General features: G+C 35.6%; 1 protein-coding gene across 2 annotated transcripts in view; it reads right to left on the reverse strand.

The window, feature by feature from the left end:
• ZPBP (zona pellucida binding protein) overlaps positions 1 to 24588 on the reverse strand; it is a 121750-nt gene that overhangs the window by 34705 nt on the left and 62457 nt on the right. For both annotated transcript variants that reach the window (XR_014301273.1, XM_082693315.1), the window contains exons 6-7: positions 23569 to 23645; positions 89 to 266 (exon numbers count right to left, since the gene is read on the reverse strand). Coding sequence is in view for 1 of the 2 variants with exons in the window: in XM_082693315.1 (XP_082549441.1) it covers positions 89 to 266; positions 23569 to 23645 (255 nt within the window). In the remaining variant the exon portion in view is untranslated. The remainder of the gene's footprint in view (positions 1 to 88; positions 267 to 23568; positions 23646 to 24588) is intronic.

Raw genomic sequence — 24588 nt, forward strand, 5'->3', positions numbered from 1 at the left:
AAAATAAATAATAGGCATTCACTTAGGCATCATGAAAAGAAGTTAGTTTTCATAAATATAAACCATGAAATTACAGTTCATTACATACCACAGCATTCAGGACATTTTGGATGTTTCAGGGTATTCATTCCATACCCTGGAAAGCAGCGATTAATCCAAACCATTTGGAGAGTACCTTCAATATAGTATATTTCAGGCAATGGCTCTGCACGTCTGCCTAGAACTTCTACTTGTTGATTAAAAAATCTCTCTATAAGATTTTTAGCCTAAAATTGAAATACAATATGAGAAAATTGTTATCAGAAATAAATGTAATTTTAGAACAAATAAGGCTGCTTATGTACTTAGAAGCAGTGAAAACAAATTTTTGAGGTTCTTACTTATAGTCAATGGATATAAATAACACATATAAAAATTAAAAGATTTCACCTATAAACATAAAATTTCCAAATGTACTTCAAATACAACCCAAAGAAACCGTTCAGATATATAACCAACATTTTGATCCCTTTGGATTTTGAATAATATATGGCATATGAGCAAAATCAAAATAGCTCTTTGAAATTAAACATACTCTAAGAAACATACTCCAACAATTGATGTATTTAAAAACATATACTTTAACTTTAAAAGCATATCCCCTAAAAAGGAATACCCTCCACTCTTTCCACAAAGAAAAATTAGGTTTAAAAATAAGAGGAAATACAGTAAATACTAAAATTTCCAGCTCTGTTCTTCCAAAATTAAATTTATAAACTAACCTAGCATCACCCTGATCTATAACTAATTGCCTTTCTACTTGTAATAACTATTCTGACTTGACTCCTAAAATTAAGAGGCTTATGATTTTCAGTGTTAAAGTGTGAGGTAGGGTCATGAATTCAAACCCTCTATAAGCCAGTTAGTTCTCCTCAATTTTATTGTTCTAACTTCTAATGCAGTCAGGAACATGAATGAATGGACTCATGTCAGTCTGTAGCCACCAAAGGTGTACTTCAACTTACTGATTTCTTCAAATGTATAACAAATTACATTCCTTGCATGAAAATTGTAAGTACAAATGTTTTTCAATACTATTGCATTTAAAGTATATATACAACTCTTATTCTATTAGTCAATTACTCACCAACTTTTTATAGTTTAAATGGTTTGCTTTTGCTTTTGATAAATCTTGGTAAATTTGTTGCTATTCATTTGGTCAAACACAGAAATTTGGGTTAAGAAAGTGCTTAACAATTAATTTGACATAAATCTGCTATCTAATTAACCATATTTAAATGCCAGACACAATTAAAAGTTTCAGAAGACACAATCATAATCACTCAGCTTCCTAATCCCACTTCCAAAGGGGGATGGGTGGGAATCAACAATGCTAGATATGGGAAAACCTGATAGGAACAAAAATGATCATATAAATCAGATAACTATTTCTTATTTTACCTCTAAAAAAAATAAGGGATAGATCTCTTCTTTGACAAAAATAAAAATAAGGCAAAACATTCTTTATATTTAGTATGTTTATGGTTAGCATGGGGCTAATTATTTGTACCAGAGGGTGAAACTGACAAATTCTCTCAGCTGGGTAAGGATTACAGATTTTAATGTAAAACCCTTTCAACCAATTTGGATGATGTAAGAACAAATCATAATTATAGAAACTTTCCATAAATTAATTATCTGGCCTAAGATATAAAGAATTAATCTGACTGAATAAACATCAGAGTTTCTAGCCCATGCTACTCCCCCCTTCACTACCCCCCAGAGTACTTCAAACAATGATTAAGCATCTATGGAAGGAACATATTCTACAGTGACTGGTCACTAATCAGAGGACTAGAACAAGAAGCCATTACTGTTTCAACAATGAGTAGTCTGTAAAATACATGAATTCTGTAAGAGAGAAGTTGAGTAGCTTATTTTAAATAACACAATCTGTTCTACTGACCATGCCAAGTTAGGTAGTGAATAAAGGTGATTGGAAAAGCGTTAATATTTATTGTACATTTGTCCAAAAGCTTAGAAAGCAGTAACTACTTAACATCATGGGAATTCTACAACAAGCAAAACATATCATACATAATACAAGACCACAATCCAACCAGAGCTCCACTATCCACTAGGGGAGAGCTAGTATCTACAGGTGTTACAGATATTACACCAGTAAGTTAGAGTCCTCTAGAAATCTTTGGTTAGAACCTATATTTGGAAATCTCTGTGGAAAATAACTATGATAATCAAATGGGGATGGAATTAAGAAATAAAGAAGACAGAAGCTTAAAGGTATCTTGGATAAAATGGAAATATCTGTGAGTTTGCATAAAAAAGACCAGTGATACTGGTGCTCTGGGAGCAAATGAAAGAATAGATATCATATCTCATATGAGAAGGTCCTAAAGGAGAACTATAAAAAAGTATTGTAAACAGAAACATAAAGCTGTCATTCTCATAGTGGAATCACTGGAACATGATACTATGTACACATGACAGTGAACTGGGCACAGAACTATTGAGATAAAGTTCAGTTTCTTTCCTTCTTTCTTTTTTTTTTGGATAAAGCTCAATTTCAAATCAGAACCAAAGCCAACAGGAAGAAAATAAAAGCTTATGTAACAATTTAAATTCTATGAAAGTTGTAATCCATTCCAGAGATACATACTGAATCCTAGCACTTCAGAAGAGAAAATTTTAACTTTGTACTGTGGGGATTACTTCAATCCTGAAGCAAAAGACAAGAGAGTCCACTCTTCATTCAGCAATGTCACTGCAGTGGTGGTTGTTCCACAAGAATTGCAACTTGCACTAGAAAAACTAGGCTTTTAAGAAGAACACTAAAGGCAAACTATATGTTTTGAAATTATGAGAGATTTAAACAGTTATATTTAAAAACTTTAAAGTAGCATATTTCTAATTGAAAAAAGCAAGCCACAGGCAGTAGGAGTACAAAAATGACATTTAAAACTACAGGAAAAGATTTCCACTTCCAACCATATGGTACGGTAGATATCCTGAAAAAACCTCCTGCTACAAATCACCTCACTGAACATAAGAGGACTAAGACCTTGTGTCACTATATTTCAACAATGATAGGGAATGAGAACAGAAAGGAAAGAAGACAGGAAGAAAAAGAGTGAAAGAGAGAGAGAGAAAGAGAGGCTAAAGATGAGGAGAGAACTACAAATGTAATTGTAGCTAAATTCCTTATTCATTTGATACTAATTCTAGTATTCGAGGATGTTCCAATTTAGCATCCTCCAGAGTATTCTAATTTGCTAGCCTACAGAGATAAGGGGGAAAAGCCTTAAATCTGTTAAAAAAAAAAGACTCTAAGTAAAACAATGAACGAAGAAAAAACTTCAGCTACAAAGGGGAAATAATAAGAAAGCTTCTCTATCAAAGCTGGGGAAGGAAAAGGAAAAGGGCTGGAGTAGAACAATGGGGAAAGCAAAGACTTCTCTGTAAATTACTACACAATGATTTGCTTTCAAGAGGGAGGAAAATGGTGCTTGTACCCACTGGTCCAAAATCTAAGTGCACTGCTTTAGGGAAAAGAGGAAGATGACCTTTAGGGTAGCTGGCATGACTCTACAGCTATGGAGAAGGAGCAAAATCATAAAATACCTCCTTTAGAAGGGAGCTGGCACACAAAGTCCTAGCATTTCAGGACATTCCCCTGGGGAAAACGACTGAGTTGCTCTTAACACTTGCTATGGTTCTCAGCACCCAGCATGGCTCTACAGGATGGAAGAAGGAATACAACTCTAAGACATTCCCCCAGGAAAGAGCTAGAGAAACTAAGGAGGTGCTTCCAAAGAAAAGGTTTGGGAGACTCCACCCTACCCCACAAAATCTCTACTCTGGCCATTCCCTCCTAAAGCAAGAACATGAAGATAGGAAGAAGGGACAATTTCTTTACATGTACAGACACCAAACAAGGTTACCAGGATCACAAAGAAATCATGGAAGTATGACACCAGAAACAAGCAAACTAAAAAAGCTCCAACAGCAAACTACAAGGATACAAAGATCTATGAACTTCCTAACAAAGAATTCAAAATAATCTTAAAGAAGCTCAGTAAGACACAAGAAAACACAGAGAGATAATAAACAAAATCAGGAACAAATGAACAAAATGAAAAGTCCAATAAAGAAATAAAAACCATAAAAAAAGGACCAAAGAAATTTTGGTGTGAAGAATATAATGACTGAACTGAAAAATTCAATTAAGAGTTTCAATTAAGCAGAAAAGAAATCCGTGAACTCAAAAGCAGATCATTTGAAATTATCCAGTCAGAGAAGAAAAAAGAAATAAAGCTGAAGAAAGCCTACAGGACATATTTGACACCAACCAAGTCAACACACACATTATGGAGATCCCGTAAGTAAGAAAAACACAAAGAAATAGAAAGCTAATTTGAAGAAATAATATCAAAGAATTTCCTAATCCCGGGAAAATAAACAGACATCCAGGTTCATGAAGCTTAAAGAATCGCAAATGAGTTGCACAAAAGACACCAAGAAACATTATGAATTAGGAAAGCAGCTGGAGAAAAGCAACCAATCAAATAAAGGATACACCCTGTCCTATGATACTATCAGCAGATTTCTCAGCAGAAACCTTGCAGGCCAGAAAAGTGTGTAATAATACACTTAAAGTGCAAAATGAAGAAGAACCTACCAATCAAGGATAGTACAGCCATCAAAACTGCCCTTTAAAAATGAAAGAGATGGGGAAGGAAGAAGAAGACGACAACGACGACTAAGAAGACGAAGAAGATGACGATGAAGAAATCAAAGACAAAGACAAAGAAAAAGATGAAGAAGACGACAAAGAAGACGACGAAGACAGATGAAGACAACAAGGAAGAAGATGACGACAATGAAGAAGACGAAGATGACGATGAAGACAAAGACAACGACGACAAAGAGGAAGAAGACAATGAAGACGATGAAGATAAAGACGAAGAAGATGAAGATGATAACGATGAAGACGAAGAAGATGAAGAAGAAGACAACGAAGACGATGAAGACAAAGACGAAGATAATGATGAAGACAAAGATGATGACAAAGAAGAGGAAGAAGACAATGAAGACAATGATGAAGACAAAGACGAAGAAGAAGACGAAGAAGAAGAGGAGCTGAGATCTTCAGCCAGCAAACAAAAACTGAAGGAGTTTGATACGACCAGAAGCCCCAACATTTCAATGAGAACAGTGCCTTACAAAAAGTGTTAAGGAGAATTCAACAAGATGAAATAAAAGGATGCTAAAAAGCAACATTAAAAAAAATGAAAGATAGGGATGCCCGCGTGGCACATATGGTTAAGCATCCGACTCTTGGTTTGGGCTCAGGATGTAATCTCAGGGCATGGGATCAAGCCCCACATAGGGCTCTGTGCTCAGCACTATGTGCTTAAAAATTCTCTCTCCCTCTCCCTCACCCCATCTGCCCCTTATTCTCACACGCTCACTCTCTAAGACAAATAAATCTTTTAAAAAATGGAAGTATAAATCTCACTGGTAAATGTAAATATATATGCAAATACAAAATAACATAACACTATAAGGGGGACACAGAAAATTTAATTAAAGCCAGTAAAAAAGTTAAAGACATAAGTATTAATAATAAACATAACTACAAAAACCTGTTAATGGATCCGCAATATAAAAGATGTGAACTGTGACATCAATAACAGAGTGTGGGGGGGGGGATAGAAAAATGTAGATTTTTTTCATGTGCAGTTAAGTTATCCAGTTAAAATAGACTGTTATAAATCTAAGATTTATATATAAGCTTTATGATAACCACAAAGGAAATAGCTGAAGAAGGGAATCAAAGCATATCAATAATTAAAAAAAAACATCATCAAATAACAAAAGAAGTCAGCACCAGAGGAAGACAGTAATGCCTATACAGCAGACAAAAAACAATTAACAAACTGGAAAGAGGAAGCCTTTACATGACAATAATTACTTTAACTATAAACAGATTAAAACCCCCAGTCAAAAAACACAGAGTGGCTTAATGGATAAAATAAGACCCAACTCGAAGCTGTGTACAAGAAAGCGATTTTAGATTTAAGGAAACTCATAGGCTAAAAGTGTAGAATGAAAAAAAAAATCCATCGATGAAAACCAGGGCAAGGATGCCATACTTATATCTGGAAAAAATCACCTTGACACAAATTAAAAAAAAAAGATAGTCATTAAAAAAAAAGTAATTATATAATGATTAAAGAGTCAATTCAAAGAATGATATAATAATTATAAATATATCTGCATCAAACATAGAATATATAAACATATAAAGCAAATACTGATAGAACTGAAGGAAAAAATAGCATCAATATAATAATACTAGGACACTTCAGTACTCCAACTGCAATAATGGACAGAACATTTAGACATAAAATCAATAAGGAACCACCAGACTTGAACAACACTATAAACCAAATGCACTTAACAGATATATGGAACTTTCCATAAACAGTCATGTTTATAAATACATAATTCTTAAGAGCTACAAGGTGAAAGTTACTCATTCTATCAATAATTGAATGGATAACAAAATGTGGCATTTATGTACAATGGAATGTTATGCAACCTTTTAAAAGGAAGAAACTTCTAAGACATGGTATAATATGGATAAACCTTGAGGACATTAAGCTAAGTGAAATAAGCCAATTATGAAATGGCAATTACTATATGATTCCATTTATATGAGGCATGTAAAAGAGTCAAACTCAAAGAAACAAAAAGTTGAATGCTGGCTGCTAGCACCTAGAGAAGGAGGAAATTAGGAGTTAGCATGTCCTATCCACAACTGATGGAACTATTACATAGGAAAACGAGAAAGACTGTCAAATGATGTAAACAATGTTATCATAACCTAAATACCAAAAAAGAAACTCCACAAAAGCAATTTTTTTTCCAAGTACTCAAACAATGCTTACCAAGACAGATCATGTTCTGGACCTTCCAATAAAGCTCACCAAATCTAAAAGAATTGAAATCAATGACACCCTTTGGGTAAACACCCAGCAGTGAGATTCCTGGATCATAGGGTTGTTCTATTTTTAACTTTTTGAGGAAACTACATAGTGTTTTCCAGAGCAGGTGTACCAGTTTGCATTCCTAACAACAGTGTAAGAGAGGTCCCCTTTCTCCACATCCTCGCCAATACCTGTTGGTTCCTGTGCTATTAATTTTGGCCGTTCTGACAGGTGTAAAGTGATATCCCGTTGCAGTTTTGATTTATATTTCCCTGGTTTGCACCTTATTTGCATTTCCCCATAATCTGTGATTACAAAGATGTTGAGCATCTTTCCATGTGTTGGTTCACCATCTGTAGGTCTTCTTTGGAAAAATGTCTACTCATTTCTTCTGCCCATTTTTAAATTATATTATTTGTTTTCTGGATGCTGAGTTTTGTAAGTTTTTTATATATTTTGGATCCTAAACCTCTATCACATATGTGATTTGTAAATATCGTCTCCCATTCTGTCCTTTGTCTTTAGTTTTTTTGGTGTTTTCTTCACTGTGCAGGAGCTTTTTATTTTGATGAAGTCCTGATCATTTTTGCTTAGTTTCCCTTGCCTCAAGAGACATATTTAGTAAGAAGTTGCTGTGGCCAATGTCAAAGAGGTTATTGCTTGTGTTCTCCTCTAGGATTTTAATGGTTTCCTGTCCCACATTTAGGTCTTCCATCCATTCTGAGTTTATTTTTGTGTATTATGTGAGAAAGTGGTTCAGTTTCATTCTTCTGCATGTTGCTGTCCAGTTTTTCCAACACCATTTATTGAAGGGACTATCTTTCTTCCATTGGATAGTCTTTCCTGCTTTGTCAAGTTTTAACTGACCATAGAGTTGTAGGTCCATTTCTGGTTTTTCTATTCTGTTCCATTGATCTATGTGTCTGTTTTTGTGCCAGTACCACAGGTCATGATAACTACAGCTTTATAATAAAATTTGAATGTTGATGCCTCCAGTTTTGCTTTGTTTTGTTTGGGCTATTTGGTGTTTTCTTCAGTTCCATACAAATGTTAGGATTGTTTGTTCCAGCTCTGTGAAAAATGCTCATGGTATTTTGATAGGTATTGTATTAAATGTGTAGATTACATTAGGTAATATAGGTATCTTAATACTTGTTCTTCCAATCCATGAGCATGGAATAGTTTTCTGTTTATGTCATTTTCAGTTTCACTTATCGGTGTTTTTTATCTTACTTTATTTAAATTCAGTTAATTAACATATAATGTATCATTAGTTTCAGATGTAGAGTTCAGTTATTCATCAATTGCATGTAATACCAGTGTTCATCAGATCACGTGCCCTCAATGTCCATCACCCAGTTATCCTATTCCCACCACCCAGCTTCCCTCCAACAACCCTCAGTATATTTTCTAAGAGTCTCTTATGGTTTGTCTCCCTCTCTGATGTCATCTTTATTTTTCCTTTCTTTCCCCTGTGATCCTGTTTTGTTTCTTAAATTTCACATATATTTTTCTTTCTCTGACTGACTTATTTCACTTAGCATAATACCCTCTAGTTCCATCCACATCATTGCAAATAGCAAGATTTCATTAGTTCTGATGGATAAGTGACATTCCAGTGTGTGCCCCTTGTGTGCACGCATATCAAAAATGACCCTTTCCATTCACTACATTTGTATCTTTGGGGTAAATACCTAATAGTACAGTTGCAGGGTTGTAAGGCAGCTCTACCTTCAACTTTTTGAGGAAGCTCCATACTGTTTTCCAGAGAGGTATTCTACCACCTTGCATTCTCACCAACAATGTTTTATAGTTTTCAGAGCACAGATCTTTTACCTCTTTGGTTAGGTTTATTCCTAAGTATATTATGGTTTTGGGTACAATCAGAAATGGGACTGATTCCTTGATTTCTCTTTCTGTAGCTTCCTTACTGTTATATAGAAATACAGATTTCTGTGTGTTGGTTTTGTACCCTGTGATTTTATTGGATTTATGTATCAGTTTTAGCAATTTTTTTAGTGGAGTCTTTTGGATTTTCTGTACAGTTTATCATGTCATCTGCAAATAGTGAAAGGATACAAAAACACTGATTTAAAAGGATACATGTACTCCAATGTTTACAGCAGCATTATCAACAATAGTCAAATTATGGAAACAGTCCAAATGCCCATTGGCCAGATGAATGGATAAAGAAGATGTGGTATATATACACAATAGAATATTATTCAGCCATAAAAATGAATGAAATCTTCCCCTATGCAACAACATGAACAGAGCTATAGAATATTATACTAAACAAAATAAGTCAGAGAATACAAATACCATATGATTTCACTCATATGTGGCATTTAAGAAATAAAACGAAAGAGGGAGGCAAACCATAAGTGGCTTTAACTATAGCAAACAAACTGATGGTTGTTGGAGGGGAAGTGGGCAGTAGGGGAGGATAGGTTAGATAGGTGACAGGGATTAAAGAGGGCATGTATTACAATGAGCACTAGGTGTTATATATAAGTGATGAATGACTAAATTCTACTCCAGAAACCAACAAAACACTACAAATTAACTAACTACAATTTAAATAAAATCCTGGAAGAAAAGAAAGAAAATAAAACAAAGGAGTGAAGGAAAAAAAGAGAGAGAGGCAAGCCAAGAAACAGACTCTTCACTAGAGTACACACTACTGGTTACCAGAGGGGTTGGGGCGCAGCGTGTAAAATGTGGGGGAAACAGGAGATGGGGAATTAGGAGTGCACTTCTCATGATGAGCACCAGGTGATATAGGGAAGTGTTGAATCACTAAGTTCTACACCTGAAATTAGTATTATACTGTATGTGAACTAATTGGAATTTAAATAAAAATTTAGAAAAATAAAATCAATGATATATGAAAATATGTGAGATGCAGCTAAAGCACTGCTGAGTGGAAATTTACAGCACAGACCTTTATATGAGGCAAGGAAATAAAAAAAAAAAAAACACTAAACAAAGTCCCTATCTCAAGCAACTATAAAAAGAACCGGAAGACAAAAAAGAAAGAGAATAGAAAAAAGGAAATAAGATGGAAGTCAAATTTAATGGAACTGAAAACAGGAAAACAATAAAGTCAATGTCACACAAAGCTAGTTTTTCATAAGATCAATAAAATTAATAAATTCTAGCAAGAGTGACAAAAATAACAGAGAAGACCAAACAGAACGATTAGCAATGAAATGGAGAGTATTACCAACAGGTGCTGAAGGTCAATAACAGAAAACTCCACAGAACTTTATCTTCAAGCATATGACAAATTAGAAATGGACCAACTCTTCAAACACTACCAAGTTAAAAGTTCAACTACAATAAAAACAAATATTTAGGGGTGCCTGGGTGGCTTGGTCGGTTGAGTGTCTGCCTTCAGCTCAGGTCATGATCCTGGAGTCCTGGGCAATCCCTGTGTCAGGTTCCCAGCTAAGCGGGGAGCCTGCTTCTCCGTCTTCCTCTGTGATCTCTCTAACTCTCACTCTCTCTCAAATAAATAAAAATAATCTTTAAAGAAATAAAAACAAATATCTGAATAGTTCTGTAACTATTAAAGGAATTAAATATGTAAGAAAAAGCTCCGTAAATAAAAATCTCCAAGGTTCCCAAGAAAATTCTACCAAACATTTTAAAAACTAATGCTGAAGTTAAATCATCTCTTCCAGAAAACAGAAGAGATGGTAAAACTTCCCACTTTATTTTGTGAATCTAGTATTACCTAAAAACCAAAGCCAGTCAGAGTCTATATCAAAGAACAACTAGGGACCAGTATCGTTCATGAACTCAACACAGTATGAACAAACTAAATCCAACCATGTCTAAGACATTATACAGCATGACCATGTGGGATTTATTCCAGGTAGGCAAGGTCGCTTCATTATTTTAAAACCAATCAGTGTCATCCACATATCCGCATATAAAAGAAGAAAAATCCTATGATCTCAAAAATTAACTCAGAAAAGCCTTGGACAACAGCCAATACTTATTATTAACAAAATCTCACCAAAATAAGATTACAGAGGAATTGTCTCAGAATTATTTACAAAAAGCATCTACAAAAAACCTACAGCAGACATAGTACTTCATGTTGAAAAGATGAATGCTTTCTCCATAAGCTCAAAAAAAAGGAAAGGGTATCTACTCTCACGACCTATATTAAACACAGCATGGATGTTTTAGCCACTTCAGTAATTCAAAAAATCAGTAAAGACCCAAACGTACAGATTGAAAAGGAAAAAATAAAACTGCCTCAATTAGGAAATGACATGACTGTCAGCAAAGAAAACCCCAAGGAATGTGAAACCTTCCACAATACAAAAAACCTCCTAGAGCTCTTATCTAAGTTCAGCAGGTACCTTAGAAACAAGGTAAACACGTGCTGATAAAAATGCATTACTATACACTGACAAAGAGCATAGAGGAACCCAAATTAAAATACAGATTACTTAATGCTGTTCCACAGAAAAGGAAACACTTAGTATAAACTTGTTAAAATGTATAGGTTATGTATGCTAAAACATACAAAAAAGATGATTAAAAAAAATGTCGAAGACCTAAAATGATGTAGCGAGAGATCATGTCCATGGATTGGAAGAAAGAACACAGTAAAAGCGTAAGTTATTCCCAATTTTATACAGAAGCACACATCAGAGATACTGTGGGTTTTGCTCCAACCACCACTCTAAAGTCAGTATCACAATAAACTGACTCAAATGTTTTGGTTTCCCCAGGCACACAAAAATTATATTTATGCAATCTTCTAGTCTATTAAGTGTGCAATGGCAGCAGTATGTCTAAACAAAACATTGTACAGATCTTAACTAAAAAATACTTTTTTGCTAAACAATGCTAGCCATCATTTGAGCTATCACGAAGTCCTATCTTTTTGCTGGTGAAGGGTCTGCCTCAATGTTGATGGCTGCTGACTAACCAGGGTGGTGGTGGCTGAAGGATGGTGTGGCATCCTTCACAACAGTGAACTTTGCCACGTCGATTGCTCTTGCTTTCGCGAATGCCTTCTCTGTAGCATGGGAGGCTGTTTGGTACAGACTGTACCAAAGTTCTGTCTACCCACAGAACTTCTTCCGAAGTTGGAGTCTGTCCTCTCGGACTCCACCACCGCTGCTTTATCAGCTCAGTTCCTGCAATATTCTAAATCTGTTGTTGTCCTTTCAACGGTCTTCACAGAATCTCCATCAGGAGCGGATTCCATCTCACAAAACCAGTCTTTGTGGGTCCGTAAGAAGCAACTCCTCCTCCGCTCACGTTTGATCCTGAGACTGTAGCAATCCAGTCCCATCTTCAGGCTCCACATCCAGTTCTAGTTCTCTGGCTGCTTCCACCACATCTGCAGTGACTTCCTGCACTGAAGTCTGGAACCTTCAATTTGTAAAGAAGCGCAGTAGCTGTGAAGCGCAGTAAAGCAAGGCGTAATAAAATGAGGTATGCCTGTGCAGGACTGACTAACATAATTCCTACCAACATCCCAAAGGGTTTTTTAGACATACACAGACTTTTGCTAAAATTTATTTAATGATGCACAGATCCTAAAATAGATAACACAATCTTGCTAAGACAGGGATACAATGGGAAGAATAGTGGCCCATCATTAAGGCCACAGTAGATAAAACAGGGAGGTATTGAGAGAGGCATCAACACAAAGAAAGGAAAAGGATAAAGAACCCAGAAATAGAGCCACACAAATATTCTCAACTATAGTTGAACAAAAGAACTAAAGCTATTCAATGGAGAAAGGACAGCATTTTTAACAAAGGATGTTGGGAAAAATGTGATATCCACAGGCAAAACAGTAACAACAAAAATAGGCTGGTCCTAAATCTCATACATAAAGCAAAACTAACTCAAAATGATTGCAGATATCATTTGTATTGTAAAAACAAAAGAAAAAAAATATGTAAAATGTAAAAAATAAAAAATAAAGAGTGGAAAATCTTCAGAATATAGGACTATACAGAGTTCTTAGGTTTGATCCAAAAAGGCACAACCTGTTAAAAAAAAATGGATACGCTTGACTTCATAAATATTAAAAACTTCTTTCCTTAAAAACCCTTGTGAAGAAGAAGAAAAGACAAGCTAAAATCCGGGAGAAAATATTTACAAACAACATATGAGAAAAACACTCGATCTAGAATATAAAAAGAACCCTTTTCACTGAACATGAAATAAGCAAAAATTCCAATAGAAAATGAGCAGCAGATAGTTCATCAAAAGGATGTGCAGGTGGCAAATAAGCATAACAAAAAACAACCAACATCATTAGCAATTAGGGAAATGCAAATTAAAATCATAATGGGATATTACTAAATTACTTTTCCATGGGGGATAAAATAAACAATAGTTACAATACCGCATGCCAATAAGAACGTGGAGAAATGACCACTCATACACCGCTGATGGAAATGTAAAATTAACTATAATATGATCCAGAATTAGTAAGCCAAAATGGTGAATTATTTTTACATGAAAACTTGTACACCAAAGTTCACAAAAGCTATAATTTTACCAGTCAAAAACTGGGATCAGTCCAGATGTCCTACAACAGATAAAAAGCTAAATGAGCTGTGGTATATGCACCATGGAACACTACTCAGTAATATAAAGGAACCAACATTGGTACATGCACCACCTTGGATATCCTGAGCGAAAAAAGCCAATCCCGTAAGGTTTCATTCTTTATGATTACTGAAACTTTAAAAACAGAGGACAGAATAGTGAATGTCAAGTGTTAAGGAAAGGGGGAGCAGGGGCAGAGTCAGGAAAGAGGTGGGCATGGCTTTAAAAAGAAGGGATCCTTGTGGGACTGCAACGGTCTGTATCCTGGACTATAGTGGTGTATATACATGACTTAACACATAGAAACAAATATGCAAGACTGCAAACAAAGTTGCAAGACTGCAACTGTCTGTATCTGGACTATAGTGGTGGATATATGACTTAACACACAGAAACAAATTTGAGTAGACTGGCCAAGGCTAAATGAGAGCAGTGGATTTTAGCAATGTCAATATCTCTGCTTCTGATACTGTTCTTTATCAGTATGTTTGCAAGACGTTAGCAGTGGGAGAAACTGGGCAAAATGGACAAGGGATTCCCCTATAATATTTTTACAATTGTAGGTCTACTTAAAATTCTTAGTATTTCCACATAAAATAAAAAGATCTTAAAAAAACTGATGTATGAGTGTCCCTGTATAATTGTTACAATAATTTTAAAACAAAGCCACAAATTCTACAGCATGCATCTCATACCGTAATGGTGTTTGAACTTCCTTCTTTAAAGGAGGCAGACCTATGAATGCTTTGACCAAGATACTACAACACAGAAGATGCCAAATAACTCCCAAACTGAGTTAGAAAAGGCCTATGGTTTATGCTTTTCACTTCCTATGGCTTTCTTACAGTAGGTGACCCCCTGTCTCAGAAACAAACCATCTGCTATGAGAAGTTTAAACCACATGGATGTTTAAAAATATGGAGATGGTAGAGAATGGAGTGTGTGAGAGAAAAAAGAAAAATAGAATAAATCATAGCTGTAATTTTCCAAAAAATTGATGAAAAACATGAACTCATAGATTCAATAACCACAAACCAATCTCACATAGACCACATACAAATAAGACCAAACCAAAGCATACCATAATCAAATTGCTAAGAACTAAAGACACAGAAAAAAAAAAAATACTGAAAGCAAAGAAAAAAACCAACACATTAAAACAACAACCTGTAGGGCCACCTCAAAGGCTCAGCTCAGTCAATTAAGTGTCTGACTTGGTTTCCGTTCAGGTCATGATCTCAGGGTCATGAGATCTAGCTTCAGGTTGGGCTCCACACTGGGTGTGGTGCCTGCTTAAGATTCTCTCTCCCCCCCCCCCTCTGCTATTTCGCTTCCAACCCCTGCTCTCTCTAAAATAAATGTCAGTCTTTTAAAAAAATGTAAATAATGGACTTATCAGAAGCAACAGAGGCAAGAAGAGAGTGAAAAAGAACCTAAAATGTTGAAAAAGTAGGCTCCCAGACCAAAATTCCCTAACCAATGAAATATTCTTCATAAATTAAAAAATAAATAAAAACTAATAGAATTTATAGGTAAAAGAAAACTGAAGAAATCCTTTGTCAGCAGATCACAACCACAAAAAATGCAACAGAAGATTTTTCAGGCTAAAGGGAAATAATATCAGATAAAAGCTTTGATCCTCAGAAGAAAGGAAAAACATAGAAAATGGTACTACACATGTAAAAGACTATTTGTTCTTTAAATATCTTTAAGATATGCATGACTGTTTACAGCAAATGCCTCCAAAGTATTTTTATAATATAGGTGGATAGAATGACTGCAAAAAGATGAGGGTGGTTTAAATGAAGCTATAAAATGGCAACATTTCTATATTTAGCAGGAAGGGGCAAAATACACATTTTATGTGAACTGTGAAATGATAAAAAGATGTATATCACAATTTTTAGAGCAACCACTCAAACAAATAAGTCAAAGAGTATACAGCAATGAGGACAACAGCCAATTAAAACTTCTGAGAGGCCCATTTGCTTAACTTAATAGCTGCAATCTAACAGGAAGGTTTCCAATATAACATACATCAAGGGGACAACTGCATACTTTCTGGAGACCAGAGAGGCTGGGGGTACAACCTGTGTATCTCCCTCTCTCCCAGTCTGGGACAGCTATCTCCTGAGAAGGAGCTCCTGTAAATATTAGTCCCTGGTTTTTGCAGCTGCCACTAAATGGGCACTCCTTAATTACTGGGCTATGGTGGCCAGCAGGGCTCATGTTCAGGGATTCAACGGGACAACAGAAAAGAAACCCCACAGGCTTGCTGCAGAGGGAACAATCAGAAAATCTCACCTCTCCCTCTTCCCCTGAAACAGGTAGGTGTGCATAATTTAAATGCTGCATCCTAAGGACCTGGCTTCCTATTACCCTACATATAGGTACTGAGGAGATCTTCCCTTTGGGACCCTGACAGATGTTGGCACACCCTCAACTAGTGGGAACCTGTAACATCAAAGAAGGTTGCTTGGAAAAATCACAAAGCATGAAGACAACAAAGAGTCAAAGACATTATGGGGATCCCTAAAAGAAAAAAAGAGAAAAGGGGCAGAAAGCTATCTGAAGAAACAATGGCTGAAAACTTCCTTAATCTTAAGAAAGAAACAAAATATCCAGATCCTGGAAACACAAATGGACCTGAAGAAGAACCCAAAGAAACTCACACCAAGACACATTTATTAAATCATCAAAAACTAAACACAGAAAAAGAATCTTATAAGCGGCAAAAGAAGAACAACTTGCTATAGACAGGGGAATCCCCACAGGACTACTACTGTTTTCAACAGTAACTCTGGCCAAAAGGGAATGGCACAATTTTTTCAAGGAGCTAGAAGATAAAAACTGCCAAACATGAATGCTCTTCCATAGAAAGTTGTATGACAGAAATGAAAGGAGAGAGCGAGCTCTGCATACATTCAGAAGCTGAAGGAGTTCCTCACCTTATGAGAAACTGGCCTTACGAGAAATGTTAAAGGGAGTTCCTTAAGCTAAAAGGAAAACATGCTAACTAGTAAAAGCAAAATACATGAAAGTATAAATTTCAAGGGAAAAGGTAAATCTACAAGTGGAATTCTGAATAATCTACTGTTAATAGTTTAATCACTTGCTAAATATAGTATGAAGGTCAAAAGAGTAGAAATAACTATAATAAATATAACAACTTACTAATGGGTACACAAGACAAGATTTAAAAAGGGACATAAAAACATAAAACATTACGGAGAGTAAAAGTAAAGAGCTTCAGAATTCATGTGAATTTAAGTCCATTACAAATTAAAATAAAATGTTGCAACTGTAAAATATTGTACATAATTCTCATGGTAACCACAAAGCAAAAACCTATACTAAGAACACACAAAGAGAAAAGAATCTAAACATAACATTGTAGGAAGTAGCAAGGAAAGTGAGCAAGAGAGAAAGAAAGGGAATTAAAAAAAAAAAAAAAAGCCACACAAAAAAATGCTGCTATTTCCATAACTACTTATTTGAAATGTGAAGGGACTAGAATTTCTAATCAAAAGGCATGGAGTGGTTTACTGGATATAAAGCAAGACCGAACTATATGCTGTCTACATGAAATTGACTTCAGGTTTAAGGAAACACAAAATGAAACTGAAGGAATAGGAAAAGATACTCCATGTAAATAGAAACTAAAAGAAAGCTGGAGAAGCCATGCTTAATATGAGACAAAATAGAATTTAAGGCAAAAAATGTAGTAAGTGACAAAAAAGTCATTACATGCCCATCAACTCATGAACAGATAAAAAATGTATCTATATACCATGGAATATTATTCAGTCATCAAAAAGAATGAAAATCTGCAATAATGTGGATGGAACTGGAGGGTTTTATGCTGAGTGAAATAAGTCAGTCAGAGAAAGACAAGTATCATATGATTTCACTCATATGTGTAATTTATGAAACAAAACAGATGAATATAATGAAAGGGAAGGAAAAATAAAATAAGATAAAATCAAAGAAGGGGAAAACCACAAGATGCTCCTCTTAACTCTAGGAAACAATCTGGGGAGGGGAGATATGGTAACTGGGTGATGGACTTTCAGAAGGGCACTTGATGTAATGAGCGCTGGGTGATATATGCAACTAACAAATCACTAAATTCTACCTCTAAAACTAATAATACACTATAAGTTAATTGATTTTAAATAAAAAATTTCAAAATGCATGTCAGCAATGAAAATAAAGAAGTAATTAAAGGTACAAACTTCCAGTTATAGTTCACCCCTAACCACCCATGGAGGATATGTCCCAAAACCCCCAGTGGGTGCCTGAGACTGTGAATATTATTCAACCCCATAATACCATGTTTTCTTCTATCCACACACACCTATGGTACAGTTTAAATTATCAAGTATACCATAGTAAGGGATTAACAATAATAATAAGATAGAACAATTATAATAATGTACAATAATAAAATTTACATGAAATGTAATCTCTTTATCTCTGACTCTTAAAATATCTTTTCATAATGCACTTGTCCCCTTGTTTTACTTGTGATGATGTGACATGACAAAGGTCCCTACATGATGAGAAGAAGTGTGGTCAATAATGCAGGCATTGTGACACAGCATTAGGGTACTAATGACCTACTGACAAAGGAAGGAAGATCATCTGCTTCTGAACTATAGTTGACCATGGGTAACTAAAAACATGGGAAGTGTGTGCAGAGAGAATTTTAACATCTACTTCTCTTAGCAACTTCCAAATATACAATACAATGTTGTTGACCAGAGTCAAAGTGGTGTACCTGACATCCCAGACTTACTTACCTTGTACAGTTGTACACACAAAATGTACAACTCTGTGTATTTACAGATGTCAACTTAATGTGGTAATAGCATTGCAATATATACATGTATTAATTCATTATTTGTATACCTGAAACTGATAACAACACTATATGTCTAAAACCAGTATCACGTTATATGTCAATTTTATCTCAATATAAATAAATGGGTAGATAGATAAAATGAAACTCTAAAAATACACACAGAAGCTAAAAAAGGGGAACAAAATTAGGCAACAATAGTAAAACAGTAGGCATAAATCCAACTGTATCATAATTACATTAAATTTTACTGGAATAAATGCTCCAATTAAAGATTTTTTATTGAGACAAAGGGGTTAATTATATGTTATCTATAAGAAACATGCATTTTAAATATAAAGACACAGAGAACTGAAATTAAGTGGTTAGAAACATATACCCCTTGGAAACAGTAAGCATTAGACAACTGAATTAACATTAATTTCAGATAAAATTTGAGAGCAAGAATTAGAAGGGCCATCTGTACCCCAATATTTATAGCAGCAATGGCCATGGTCGCCATACTGTGGAAAGAACCAAGATGCCCTTAAACAGACGAATGGATAAGGAAGATGTGGTCCATATACACTATGGAGTATTATGCCTCCATCAGAAAGGATGAATACCCAACTTTTGTAGCAACATGGATGGGACTGGAAGAGATTATGCTGAGTGAAGTAAGTCAAGCAGAAAGAGTCAATTATCATATGGTTTCACTTATTTGTGGAGCACAGCAAATAGCATGGAGGACAAAGGGAGATGGAGAGGAGAAGGGAGTTGAGGGAAATTGGAAGGGAAGGTAAACCATAAGAGAATATGGACTCTGAAAAACAATCTGAGGGTTTTGAAGGGGCGGAGGTGGGAGGTTGGGGGAACCAGGTGGTGGGTATTAGAGAGGGCACGGATTACATGGAGCACTGGGTGTGGTGCAAAAACAATGAATACTGTTATGCTGAAAAAAATTAATTAATTAAAAAAAATAAAGGGAACATTTCATAATAATAAAAGAACAAACTACAGTTTTTAGTTTAAAGGTCTCACATATTTTGTTAAATTTGTAATGAAGACATATGTGGGTTTTTTCAATAAATGCAGAATTAGTATTTGAACCAAATGAACAAATATCCGTAACATAATCTCTCAGTAAATGAGGAATAGAGGGGAACTTCCTTGATCTGCTAAAAGGCATCTATGAAATTTGGAGCTAACAGCATATTTAATAGTGAAAGCCTAAATTGTAGCTTCCCTAAGATCAGGAACAAGAAAATGATATCTACTCTTACCTCATCTATTCAACATCATATTGTAGATTCAAACAGGATCAGGAGAGAAATAAAAGGCATAAAAATCAGAAAAAAAGGAAACACTGTCTCTTATTTGCATTTGATGACATGATGGTTTACACAGAAAATCCTAAGTAGTCTTTAAAGCAACTACTGTAAGAAATGAATTTAACAAGTGGCTATAAATATAATATGCAAATATGCACCATGCAAACATCTACGGACAACTGAAACAATTGGCCAATGAATTTTTTAAATAGTCCATTTAAGACAGCCCTAAAAAAATTAAAACCCACAAAATATTTAGGAACAAATCGAGCAGAAAATGTGCAATGCAAGCCCTTTAAACTAAAAACTGCCAAAGAAAAAATAATAAAAAGGTGAATTTTTTAAACCTAAATAAACAGGGAGAACTAACATGTTTAGGTATTGGAAAACATATTATGAAAATATTACTTACCAATTGACCTATAGATACATGGTAACTTATCAGAATCCAGGGCATTTTTTTATTTGTTTGTTTTTAGAAATCTGACATGGAGACTTAAAAAAAATTCTGTAATTAAAAAGGACTGAGAACATCTAGAACAATTTGTGAGGGTGTGCCCCTTCCAGAGGAACTTGCTTGTGGATTCAGGATGTAGGGGCAGGGCAGGCCGGATGGAGATGTCCAATCGGTGAGGCGTATGTATATCTACTGGGGGAATTGGGATTTAATTGGCTGCCTGCGTAGGGGTGGGGCTCAACCACTCCTACAAAGGTTGGTCTGCGAGGCTGTCAGAAAAAGGAAGCAGGAGAGCTGTTGGCGGGAGCAGAAGAGTCAGCGGGAGCTAAAGAGTCAGGGGGAGCGGAAGAGTCGGCGGGAACAGAAGAGGAGTGACAGCTCTTGTAAGAGCTATAACCGCCTCCTGCAGTCCTGAACCTCCAGCGGCCTGCAGCTTCAAGCCGCCTGTGGTCCCGCCTCCAGCAGTCCCACCTCTGGTAGCCCCTAGATGCCTGCAGTCCCGAGACACCAGCGGTCCAGCTGTCAGCGGTCCCGACGCCTGCAGTGCCAAGACACCAGCGGTCCAGCTGTCAGCGGTCAGACGCCTACAGTCCCGAGAAAACGGCGGTCCAGCTGTCAATGGTCCCGACGCCTGCAGTCCCAAGACATCAGCAGTCCAGCTGTCAGCAGTACCGACGCCTGCAGCCCCTAGACGCCTGCAGTCCTGAGACACCAACGGTTCAGCCGTCAGTGCTCCGAGAGGCTAGCGGCCCCACCCACTCACCACGACCCTCAGCAGCGTCGCTGCGGGGAATGGCCTAGATCTGGCCACCCTGAGCCACGAGCGGCCTTGTCATCCTAGCCACAGCCTCACTGGAGCTGCGTCATTCCAGGAAGCAGCTTCGTCTGGGAAGAGGCCTCCTCCGGGAGCAGCGCTGCGGGAGCAGCATCATTGGGAAAGAGGCTTCCTCCAGAGTGGCCTCTTTGGGGAGCAGCCCTGTCCAGGGAGCAACCTCATTAGTAACAGTCTCATCCTGGGAGAGGCCTTGTCCAGAGCAGCCACGTTGGGAGTGGGCTTGCCGGGGTCAACATTGTCACCTTTTCCTAAGAGACAGCCCTGACCGGTCAGTGTCATTCTTGATGCTTGGCATGAAATAAAGCTTTGCTTGACCTTCGCTTTGTATCAGTCTCGTTCCTTTGATCATGGACCCTAACAAATCTTGAAAAGGAACCAAGATAAAATACTTATACTACTTGACATCAGATTTGCTGTAAAGGTACAGGCATGAACAAAGGGTGGCACTGGCATAAAAACTGAAAAATACATCACTGGAAGAGAAGAGTGGAAAAACAGTGCATCAAAGAAGAAACAGAATATATCTGGATCAAATCTTCAAAGAGATACACTTCCCCTGGGACAAATATGGCAAAGTAAGTCTGAATTTCCCATAGTTGGGGGAACATTTTAGGTTACCTAGACCTTGCTAAATTCAAAGTGTATTTAGTAATAAGAAGCTAATACCAAACGAAAAGGCCCTAAAGTTGAAAACTGAATGAAATGAACAATAAAGCCAACAATACAAAATAATTTTTCAGATTTGTAAATCAAAGCCCCTGGAATGCTTCTGTGAAAATACTCTGGTCTGGAGATTTTGAATTCATTTTATTATTGTGCTAACTATTATACTGCTATTACACTACCATCAACCAAAAAACACCCATCTATTTTAATATAATAGGCAAAAAGAGACCATCTTACGCCCAGAAAAGAAAAAAAGGGAAACAGGAAGGAAAGCAGAAGAGAAAAAGGCAGATAGATGTATAGAAAAAAAAAAAAAAGAAAGAAAGGAAGAAAAGAAAAGAAAAAGTATCCAAATGACAGGAAAATCATAGGGCAGAATGTTTGTTGATAGCAATGTAATACAGCTACATAATATTCTAAGGAATTAATAAAACTGCACACCTTTGTTACTGCAAGTTTCATGGAATACAGAATTTGATATTTTTGTTTCAATATAAGAAGTACAAATAAAATTAATTCTCACTGTTGAATGATATAAGAAAACTACAAATGGATATCAGCATGAAATCACCTTGAAGGAAAATAATAAAATGTCTCTGTTTCCTTCCCTAGTCCTAATTTCTCTGCTTGAACACACATTCTGACATTACCAAAGAAATTACACCAACTGAAGGACTATGACTGTTCAGAAGTTTGAAGACTGATAGGAATCTAAAAGATGTGCTATTAATTAAAGAAAGGATGATTAGCACATTACCCATGGATTAAGAAATAAGAATAAAAAAATAAGACTGACTGCTCTCTGGTACCCCAGAACAAAAACCCTATTTCCAAAGTAAAAATAAATAAATAAATAAATAAATATCAAATCTATCACAGAGATGAAGGTTAACCCCTAAGGAAAACTTTGAAATGAAATACCAGATAACACACAGATTGATGAGGTAGCTATATTTCAGGAGGCACAAATTAAGAAATCATACCCCTGTCAGTTTCACTGGGCAAAGTGATGGTTGTGGACCTGAACATGCAATATACCTATACTTTTATAAGGACATTTTGACAACTATCATAATGTAATAAGTAATCTTAAATTCCAAATATTTAAAAATAACATTTTTAAAATATTTTATTTATTTGATAGAGACAGAGACAGAGTGGGAACACAAGCAGGGGGAGGGGGAGAGGCAGGCTTCCCACTGAGCAGAGAGCCCAATATGGGGCTCAATCCCAGGACCCCAGGATCATGATCTGAACCAACGGCAAACACTTAATGACTGAGCCACCCAGGATCTCCTAAAAATAATATTTTTTTACAAAGTGCTTCTGATCCCAGGGGAGTAACCACAGATAGGACACAAAACTGCCATAAGTTACAGTGTAAACAGTATGTGAAGTATAACATGAAAGAGAAAACTAAAGTAGATTGCTGCTGGGAGGCTCAGCCTAATTTCTGCCTTGAGCATAGACACAGGATGCTGCTTTTAGAAGAACATTAAAATGGTTAAGAAACAAGGTAGATCAAATATTATCATTTTAGGGTAGGGTAACAGTAACCCTTAGGGAATTCTACTTGATTAATAATTCTAAATTAACATGGAATAGCAAATAAGGCCAAAGAAACGGAAAAATCACCTTTCTTAACACAGTTACAAGATACTAAATTTTAAAGCATTTCATAAAAATATTAACTGTATTAAGTTCTTATCATTTATTATTTGATGAAGTTTTATTTTTACTGTTGAATTTCCTAAATTGAGGGGTAGATTTGATGTGCTCAATAACTACTGAGATGCTTACTTACACACTGTGAATTTTCATGTTTTTTTAAATTTCTCCAGCCTCACATAACATACCTTAGACAGTCTTTTGGAAGATTCACAATTATGGTCTGCACATGGCTTAGGTCCTTTTTCAGTGTCTAGAGATGAAACTGAAAAAATACATTATATTTTATCATTATATTTTATATTTTTATTATTTTATTTATATTTTAGGGCCCAAAGTCTATATCACAATATGAAAATCGGTTTTTGAAATACACAATAGGTCATTTATCTAATATTCCTCATCCAGTAATAATTAAACAATTTCCTAATGTTAAACTATACATTTAGTAAGCCAAAGATTTGTTTTATGTAAATCAGGAAAACTTCACTAAGTGAACCTAAGGGTTAATAATAACGATAGTAAAAATAACAATGCCTGACGATGACAATGATTAAAGATTAGAGCAGAAATACATAAAACAGAAAACAGAAAAATCATAGAAAAACTTCACCATATGAAGAGTTGCTTCTTTGAAAAGTAAACAAAATTTACAATCCCTTAGTGAAACTAACCAAGGAAAAAAGGAATGGCCCAAACCAACAAAATTATAAATAAAAGAATTATATAACTGTAAAATGGGAATTCAAAAGATCATTAAAAGGCTACTAGGAATAACTATATACCACTTAACTGTACAATGTGGAAGACATAAAAACTCGTGAGACATAAAAATCAAAGAGGAAATAAGAAAAAGATGACTTAAGGATTTCGATTAAATAATCTTTCTAGATTATTTCATCAAGTTAATTACCACAGTTCTAAAGCCTTGTTACTTCCCATTATTTATGAAAATACATAAAAAGATATCTGAAAGGAAATTCAAAAATAAAAAAAATTTTAAAAATCTGATTTCTATCCCTAGGTCTAGCACTAAAAATCATAGGCATATTATTTAATATCTCCTTGAGATCCAGTCTCTGCTCTGTAAAGGAAGAGGCTATTATGATTTTGTCTCCTTCCTAGCTGTGAAAATAGGATTTAAAATGTCAATCTTAACAATTTAAGTTCTATATAATATAACCACAAACAATTGTGACAAGTTTACC

Source organism: Mustela nivalis, assembly GCF_964662115.1.
Source record: "Mustela nivalis genome assembly, chromosome: 12".
Classification (NCBI taxonomy): domain Eukaryota; kingdom Metazoa; phylum Chordata; class Mammalia; order Carnivora; family Mustelidae; genus Mustela; species Mustela nivalis.